The sequence below is a fragment of the Erigeron canadensis genome, chromosome 3 (genome assembly GCF_010389155.1).
Source record: "Erigeron canadensis isolate Cc75 chromosome 3, C_canadensis_v1, whole genome shotgun sequence".
In the NCBI taxonomy this organism is placed as follows: Eukaryota; Viridiplantae; Streptophyta; class Magnoliopsida; order Asterales; family Asteraceae; genus Erigeron; species Erigeron canadensis.
Window position 1 is genome coordinate 22,773,162 of NC_057763.1, and position 10,149 is coordinate 22,783,310.

At 36.0% G+C, this 10,149-nt stretch overlaps 1 protein-coding gene across 1 annotated transcript; it reads left to right on the forward strand.

Annotated features, from left to right (window-relative positions):
• Window positions 1-6,818: 6,818 nt before the first annotated feature.
• On the forward strand, window positions 6,819-8,555 carry LOC122591698 (adenine/guanine permease AZG1-like). The gene has a single exon (XM_043763947.1). The coding sequence runs from the start codon at window positions 6,819-6,821 to the stop codon at window positions 8,553-8,555; it is 1,737 nt and encodes a 578-aa protein (XP_043619882.1).
• Window positions 8,556-10,149: the final 1,594 nt, after the last annotated feature.

The following is a 10,149-nucleotide window of genomic DNA, read 5'->3' on the forward strand; positions in this document are numbered from 1 at the left end:
CCTAAATTATATATATGCCTGAAAATCAAGACTCTCAAAAAGCCCTTATTAATCCAACCCCATAAATGTAAGAAGTAGAACTCGAACACAGGTGAATCTTCACAAGGTCAAAGACCTTATCAATAGGCAACCAACCTCATTGATGTCAATTTAATTAACTATGTCATAATTTTAGTTTGGTTTTTTTTATTAGAAAACGTTAGATGAAGTCTTTTTTAAGGAAAATACTAAATAGAGCTTTTTGAGTTTCATTTAATGGGCATAAAAAAATTGTATTTTTTATATAAAAAATCATCTTTTTATAAAATTCACATTTTTCATATAAAAAATTAATGATAATTAATTTCTTATAATGATAATTAAAAGTTAATGTTTGGATTTGATTTACGGACTTATAGTTACAAGAATATAAATTATTACTGTAATTGTTAAGGACTTTTAGTTCGGAAAACATCTATTATTATCTATTTTTGTTGTTTAAAAAGACGTTGAAAATAAAAAACATGATCAAATATAATTTAAAAAAAAAAAAGTTTCAAGAAAATAAAAAACACTATTTTCTAATTTTCAATGGGAAATTAGATACACTTTTTAATTGTTGTCCACTTTTGTTTTTTCATTTTCCAATTTTTAAAACCTCAAATTATATTAATTTTCTTCTGTCACATTTTTTTCCAGTTATAAAAAGTGGCGTTTTGAACGTAGGTTTAATATATTGCCTACCACCTTTTCCCAAATAAGTGAAGACCACCAAATTATAACTTTTTTTTCAACAAAAGTAACATTTAAAACGTCAGATTTTACCTTTTTCATTAAAGAAAACCGTTATTCTAAAGAAACTGTTATTCCCAATTTTAATCATATAGATTTTTTTGTTGCGCTCAGTTTTTGTTGGACTTCAATGTGTATGCTTTGTATAATAAGTTGCTCTTTGTTGTTGTGTATCTAGTCTTATTATGTTATTTGTAGTGTATGTTTTATTAACAATGTATATACAGTTTTGTATAGTTTTGTTAGTCTATATAAAAAGTAATTTAAAAGAAAATCATATATTTTAATTGGATAAAAGACATACATTATGGTGCAAAGCATTTTATCCTTTTATATAACCATGAAATGTACACAAACTTCTATTTAAATAAAATGTATATAAAGTAATTACAAAACTATATACACTACTAACAAAATATATACTACTAATACCATAACGAGACTAAATACACAGCAAACGAGACTAATACATGTTAAAAGGAAGAAAGGATCAGTATACATCATTTCCAAAAATAAGAGATTTCAGTCATCAATTCGTGGTTATCGTCCAGCTAAGAACCAGTCATGGTCTAGTCATAATTACCATAATTAAACCTCGCGTGTTTGTATAAATTGTAACCCAAAACATGATTGTAAGGCATCGGTTTTCAATAAGAAATCCAGTTTTTTCTCATATTCATTTGTTAAGATGGTATCAGAGACGTTCTCGGTCTCATCCTTTACCAATTAAGCCATTTTTCAGCCGTGTAATCGATCTTAAGCCACCATGGAAAGAACTTCCGGTGGCTATGGATCTTTTGCAATCAACACCAATATCAATCATCAAACACAAGAACCAAAACTATCCAAGAACAATATAAGATTCATCAACGGCGAGACAAAAAATGTCTGCTTAACAACAAAGGGTTACCGCCGATGCGACGGAAAAAAACCCATAAACAATAAATCTCACCTCGAATGTGACAAGCGTGGCATGAACAGGTATACAAAGGAACAATGATTCCAGATTGTCGGGTACCCACAATGGTGATCCGACAACCACAAAAAAGGCACAAAACCGCTAGTCAAAATGACACCTACCGCTCACAATAGCACCAATAATAGAGGAATACCGGGTCAATCAGGATCCGGCTTTGCTGGGATGATGGCGGCTGGATACAGTCACGATGTGGCAGCCGGAGATAAACACGATGAAGGATTTACGGTCGGAGGAAAAAGGGAACAAAGGGAAAATCCTAATATCCACATTTCTATTAAAACCGATCCACCCTTTGTTTCTAATCCAAAAAAGGTTTTTGATAATAACAACTTTCAAAATACCCCCTTGAATGTTTGTGAAAATGCAAATATGGCCCAACATGTTTTAAAAGACAAAAACGGGAATTGGATATTTGATTGTGGTGCCACCGACACCATGTCATACGAATTGTCAGATTTTAAACCCCGCACAAAACCCAACAAAACTTACATTCAAGCTGCAAATGGGGAAATAATGAATGTACAATCGGGAGGAACCATTGAAATTTCTTCGCGTATTAAACTTCCTAACAGTCTTTATGTTCCATCTTTATTAGACAAACTTTTGTCAATAAGTCATGTGACAAAAGAACTCAATTGTACAGTTATCATGTATCCTACCTTTTGCTTTTTGCAGGATATCAGGACTGGTCAGATTATTGGACGTAGCACCAAAAACCAGGGATTGTACTATGTTGATGAAGTCACTCAGGGTGGTACTGTTATGTTGGTTCATGGAACGACAGAAAGAGAGACATGGTTATGGCATCGAAGATTGGGTCACCCTTTTGTTGGGTATTTACATATCTTATTCCTTGAACTTTTTCCTTCAAATAAACCAATTACTTGTTAAACCTGCATGTTGGCCAAAAGCTATAGACAACCATTCAAACCTAATAATACCATAGCTAAAATACCTTTTTCAATAATCCATTCGGATGTGTAGGGTCCTGCACCGGTCATTGGGGGGCAAAATTTTCGATTTTATATAATATTTGTTGATGATTATACAAAGATGACATGGATTTATTTTTTAAAAAATAAAGCTGAGGTATTTAATGTTTTTTCAACGTTTTATACCATGATTCAAACTCAGTTCAAACAAAATATCCAAATTGTCTGGTCAGATAATGGTGGAGAATATGTTAATTCTCAAATGAAGCTATTTTTCCAATCAAAAGGAATAATCCACCAGACCACCTGTCCATATACTCCAGAGCAAAATGGTGTTGCAGAACGAAAGAATCATATTTTATTAGAAATAACTAGAGCTCTCATAACTGAATCCCATGTTCCTAATATGTTTTGGCTAGAAGCTTTAGCTATTGCCACCTACCTACTTAACCGTCTACCAACAAAAATTCTCAAACTAGAAACACCTCTAGAAACCCTCGAAGAGTATATCAAAACTCCTCCTATCCTCACCCTTCAACCCAAAGTGTTTGGATGTACTGTGTTTGTTCACATACCCATATCTCACCGTGATAAACTTGATCCATGTGTTGAAAAATGTGTTTTTGTGGGTTACGGAGTCAATCAGAAAGGATATAGGTGTTATAATCCAAAAACACATCGTATGTTCACCACAATGAATTGCAATTTTTTAGAAACTAAATACTACTAATCTCCCCAACATAGTGGCCAGGGGGAGGATTAGAGTGACACATTGAGTTGGTTGACAGGTAGTACAAGCTTAGAAAATGTTGCAAAATATAGTCCAGTTGACAGTACAACCTCAAGCAAAGATCATATTAGTGCCATCGAAGATATCTTCCCCAACCTAGTATCTGAGCTATGTAATTCTTAGACTGATGAGTCTTGTAATGATGTTGTTGAAGCTGTGAAAAGTGTCACAGATCCAAAACCCAATGTTACAGATTCAGAATCCAATATCACAGAACCAGGAACCACAAATGAAGCTGTTCAGGAACAGGGAGAGAGCACAGTTTAACCAGCCAAGTATGTTCTTCCTACCAGGTCAAAAAAGTCCCTGCAAAGAGATATTCCCCAGAAAGAATATCTAAAGGCTCAAAATATCCTATGGCTAATATAGTTGTAGGAAACTTATCTAAGGAAGTAAAGGCATTCACTGCAAGTCTCTACTTGGAGGAAATTCCATCAAATACTGAACAAGCCTTAGAATCAAAAGAATGGAAATGAGCTATGGATGTTGAAATGGATGCTTTGATCAGAAATGAAACATGGGAAAAGTGCGTCCTACTAGAAGGTAAACAATCTGTAGGATGTAGATGGATCTTTACAGTGAAATACAAGCCAGATGGTACAATCGAGAGATATAAAGCCCGATTAGTCGCCAAAGGTTATACTCAAACGTATGGAATTGACTATGATGAAACTTTCTCCCCCGTTGCAAAGTAAATAAGAGTGCTATTCTCAATTGTTGCAAATCAAGATTGGCCACTTCACCAGTTTGATGTAAAGAATGCCTTCCTACATGGAGACTTAAAAGAAGAAGTATATATGGAAGCACTTCCCGAGTTCTCGCAGAACTTCAAACCCGGAGAAGTTTGTAAAGTGAAGAAATCTCTGTATGGATTGAAAGAGTCTCCTAGAGCATGGTTTGGTAGGTTCACGATAGCAATGAAGAAGTATAGATTCAAGCAAAGCAATTCAGATCACACTATGTTCCTCAAACATAGGGGAAATCGTGTGACATGTTTGATAATCTACGTTGATGATATGATTATCACTGGAAATGATGAAGAAGAAATTAAGAAACTAAAAGAAGGATTGATTACAGAATTCAAAATGAAGGATTTAGGAAGATTGAAATACTTTCTTGGAATTGAAGTGCTTAGATCACAATTTAGGATCTTCATCTGTCAGAAAAAATATATTCTGGATCTACTGGCAGAAACAGGAATGCTTGACTGCAAACCAGCTGAAACTCCTATGATGAGCAATCAGAAATTATACATGGAGACAAAATCGAAACTTGCAGACAGAAATATGTACCAACGATTGGTAGGGAAACTAATATATATTTCCCACACTCGTCAAGATATAGCCTATGCTGTTGGAGTAGTAAGCCAATACATGCATCAGCCTTAGGTGGCCCACATGAATGCAGTATTGAGGATCATCAAGTATCTCAAAGGAACTGCCGGACATGGAGTCCTACTAAATCAAACAAACACCTAAACATTAAGGTATATACAGATGCTGACTGGGTAGGAGATAAAGGGAACAGAAGATCAACATCAGGATACTTCTCACTAGTGGGAGGTAATCCTGTTACATGGAAAAGCAAAAAGCAGAAAGTTGTTTCTCTGTCAAGCTCTGAAGCTGAGTTTAGAGGGATATCTCGAGGACTAGCAGAAGTACTATGGATACGAAAACTTCTTACTGAAATAAGGTTTCCTCCGAAAGAAACCACTCAGGTCATGTGTGATAATGTCGCTGCAATTCAAATTTCGGAAAATCCAGTTAAACATGATAGGACCAAACATGTAGAAATTGATCGGTATTTCATCAAAGAAAAACTCGAAGCTGGGGTAATCGAAATACCATTTGTCAAATCTAAAGATCAATTAAGTAGGAACCGCTATCTTTAATAAATGTTTGGACTAGTTGAATTTTGGCGACCCAACCATTCAACTTGAGGGGAGTGTTAAATGGAAGAAAGGATCGGTATACATCATTTCCAAAAATAAGATATTTCAGTCATCAATTCATGGTTATCGTCCAGCCAAGAACCAGTCATGGTCTAGTCATAATTACCATAATTAAACCTCAAGTGCTTTTATAAATTGTAACCCAAAACATCATTGTAAGGCATCAGTTTTCAATAAGAAATCCAGTTTTTTCTCATATTCATTTGTTAAGAATACACAACAACAAAAGAACTAACTATGCTACATATACTAATATACAAAACATATAAATTGTAGACCAAAACAAACATAAACATATTTTTATGATGCAACAAGTCATACTTAAAATATGTGATTTGTTTCTTTATTGTATTTTCTATAAACTAATAAAACTATACAAAACTGTATCACTACTAATAAAGGCAACATATACAACACAGTGAACTATTTGTGAAACATATACCACACGTATACATTGTAGACCAAATAAAATTAAGCGCAACAAAAGTGCAAGAATAATAAAAATAGGGATCCACATGGGTTCGAGTCTCACTTCCCACATTTATAGGGGTGGATTAATTAGGGATTTTTCGAGAGTCTTAGGTTTCATCTCAGACATGCGTGTAATTTAGGAGTAGGGGTTAGATTGGAATGTCGTTCTAAAAAATTTTTTAAATTAAATCTGATCCAAAAACTTGAGTTTTAATGCGAAAGGTGAAGTCTGGTGTTCTAAACGCCACTCTTGTTGGAAAAAGGTGAGGTCCATACATTAAGCCCAACGTTTAGAACACCATTCTTCGCTTATATGTCACAGTTGAACGTTTACAATGTCAGAGATCCTTATTTTTGTATTAAAAAAAATTAAAATTTCTATAAACACCATAAGCCTAAAAAAATCTCATTAGTAACAATTTTTCAACATTACATATATATTAGGGGTTGCAAAGTTTTACTTATTGAAACTAGGGACGAGAATATGACCCAAAAACCCGAAACCCCGCCCCGAACCGCCCGATATGAAAACAGGGAGAGTTATGGGTTCGATTTTGTTGCACTGTCGGGTTCGGTCTAGGCCGGGTTTTGACACGCAATGGATAAAGTTCCCTTAATCTCGATAATAGAATCGAATCTGATCAAACCTAAACCGAACCGACCTGTCAGATAGGGTAACGGGATGGTTTATGGATTGAATTTTGTTGCGTTGTTGGATTTCGAGTTTACATTGTTCGGGCCAAATTTTGACCTATGTTCATGCTTAATTGAAATATATATATAATTTAATAATTCCTAAACCACTAATATAAATATTTGCATCCAGCATGTCAAGGTATTGCTTCACATATTTACATCTTTCCGTCCTGCATTATCATTTCATTCAACATTAAAGTCTCCTTTCATATATCTCTAGCCATATATATGGATTCCCCTCCTCCGGCAACACCACCACCGCCACCACAACTCTCCCCGTCACGTCCCTCAAAACAAAAACTAACATCCCGTCTCGACTCTTACATCGCCACCAGCAAAGTAGGCACAAAGTTCAAACTCTCGGAACGAAACACAACCTTCACCACTGAATTCCGGGCTGGAACCGTCACCTTCCTCACCATGGCCTATATCCTTGCCGTAAACGCTAGCATCCTAACCGACTCCGGTGGCACGTGCACCGTCTCCAACTGTACATCCAGTACTGCGGCTTCATGCAAGTTTCCACCTATAGACCCTGGCTATGCTGCATGCCTTGTGCAAACAAGAAAAGATCTTATTGTAGCCACCACAGCTGCTTCTTTCATCGCGTGTTTATCGATGGGATTATTTGCTAACCTTCCTTTAGCACTCGCCCCAGGAATGGGTACCAACGCGTATTTTACGTACACTGTTGTGGGGTTTCATGGGTCCGGAAACTTGTCTTACCAAACAGCCTTAGCCGCGGTTTTTATGGAAGGTTTTATATTTTTAATCATTTCTACAATTGGGGTTCGAGCCAAGCTGGCTAAACTAGTTCCAAAAACAGTCAGAATCTCATCATCAGCTGGAATAGGGTTATTCCTGGCTTTTATTGGGCTACAGCACAATCAAGGTATTGGTCTGATTGGCTATAGCCCATCAACTTTAGTGACCATAGGTGGCTGCCCGAGAAATTCTCGGGCAGCCTTAGCACCTGTACTATTTACTAATGGAACCATTTCCCTGATGCCAAATAGTACAGTGTCAGACCATATACTATGTTTGCACAATCGAATGGAAGACCCCACATTATGGCTAGGTATTATCGGCTTCGTCATAACAGCATACTGCATGGTAAAAAACGTCAAGGGTGCTATGATTTACGGAATTATACTTGTGACCGTGATTTCTTGGTTCAGAGGGACGAGTGTGGCTGAGTTTCCTGATACCGAATTAGGTAACGCAGCGCACACATACTTCAAAAGAGTTATAGATGTACATTCGATAAAGACAACTGCAGGTGCCATAAGTTTCAAGGATATGAACACAAAGGCATTTTGGGGAGCATTGGTCACATTTTTGTACATAGATATACTTGATGCCACAGGGACATTGTATTCAATGGCACGATTTGCTGGGATGTTGGACACAAATGGAGATTTCGAGGGACAATATTTTGCGTTCATGTCTGATGCATCCTCAATTATGATAGGATCGTTGTTAGGGACATCACCCGTGACAACATATATTGAATCATCAACGGGGATTAAAGAGGGTGGAAGGACAGGGTTGACCGCGATAACTGTAGCAGGGTACTTCTTTTTGGCTTTCTTCTTTACGCCTTTGTTAGCATCGATACCACCGTGGGCAGTGGGACCACCGTTGATATTGGTGGGTGTACTTATGATGAAATCAGTGACAGAGATTGAATGGGATGATATGAAACAAGCAATTCCAGCATTTTTGACAATGATATTGATGCCATTGACATATTCTGTTGCATATGGAATAATTGGTGGCATTGGGACATATATTGTCTTGAATATACCGGATTGGGTGATGTTTTTGATGAAGAAATATGGAATTAAGGATAAGATTAAGAGTAAAAGTTCTACTATTAGCCAAGGATCAAATGTTGGAGGTAGTACTAACACAAGTATGGGGACAGAAAAATATGTAAATTTTTCAATACAAGATAGTGTTTAACATATATTGTAACGATTAAATTATTTTTGGTTAACGGATGAGATTTTTTCTATTCAGTTACCCGGAAAGGCAAGTCTATATGTAAATAATACTTTGCATTCTGTGTCTCACTTGTCTTTTGTTGATATGGTCACCTAGAAATATCCAAAACCACTTGTTTAAATCGATATGTAGATTTTTAAGATCATTGCAGCTCATAGTTTAGTCAAACACCAAATTTGGCTAACTGTGTCCTTATTTTTAAAGATTACTGACTACTGAGTGTGTTTTAATGTGTGTTTTTTTAGCTTAATTAATAAGATAGTATGATCACTGAGTAGAAGTTTTTTTGTTTTGAAAATGGCAGTACGTGTTGGTAAGAGAATGATCGAGGGGCGGGTAGTAATGTTAAAGAATAGCTAACTAGTTAACGTGCATGGTGAATACGGTTGGATCATATATATCTCATGGATATTGGAATGAATGCATTTGAATTTTGGATGGAAACTTTCATGTCTCACAGATGGAAGTTATAAACCCGCACAAACAAAACAAACCACTCAATTGAGAAAAAACCATCAGTGATCTAGCTAGTGATCTTGTGCATAAACTTTGATTATTCAACAAGAATGACTACTAGACCAGAAGTTGTCTGAAATGGTGTTGGATTTTTCTGTCAAAGTAATACTGTAAATTTTAATGTCATTTCAATTAAGGTGTTTATTTCATTTCAATCTAAACAAAAAGATCTCGTGTGATAAAAATATTTTTTCTTTCATTGGACCCGTTTAATCATCAAGTGGCTGCTAAGTGTGAATGTGTGGTCATACCTGTTGCCTTAGATACTCATTAAACCGGCATAATCCTCCATAAACGACTGTCACAAGGTTGTAATCAGTTATCTTCTTATATAGTAGTCTTTTACTGTCACATATGCCTAAACTAATCCATCAATTGGTCAAAGATGTTTTAGTTGGGCCGAAAAGTGGACCTTCATGAGCCTGATCCCATTCTGCAACTATTAGTCCCATTCTAAAACAAGTACATTAAATGGGTCAAAAGATGTTCAAGGTCGGGCAAAATAGTGTACTTGAGCGAGACAGGCTTTTCAAAGCTTAAATCTCCTATTCTAGCCACTGTCTTTTACATTAATAAAGTATATTCCCTTAATGGGTCAAGTTTTGCGGTCGAGAAAAGGTAGACCAGCGTGAGCCCGAATTTTCAAAGCACGAAACCCATTATGACCAGTATGACCTCAGTTTTAGACAACTCACTTAACGGGTCAAAAGATGTTCTTTGTTTAGCGAGAAAGTTGACATGCACAAGCTTGGATTCATTGAATGGATCAAAAGATGTTACGGGTCTAGCTTGATTATCGAACTACACCAGCTTGTGATTTTAGAGCTCGTATTAAAAGGGACACAAAATGTCACAGGTATTGCTATAAAGTTCACATTTGCTAGCCTGGATTAAACGGGTCAAAATATGTTCCTGGTCTTGTCCAGAAAGCATACCTATGCAAGCCAGAATATTCATTCAATGGGTTAAGGATGTTATGCTAATGGAAAGAAGTACAAGCCCAAATTCATAAAATGGGTCAAAAGATAACTAGTGT

What these genes read in the sequence shown, in the direction of transcription:
- LOC122591698 (XM_043763947.1), top strand. Translation starts at nt 6,819, where the DNA reads ATGGATTCCCCTCCTCCGGCAACACCACCACCGCCACCACAACTCTCC.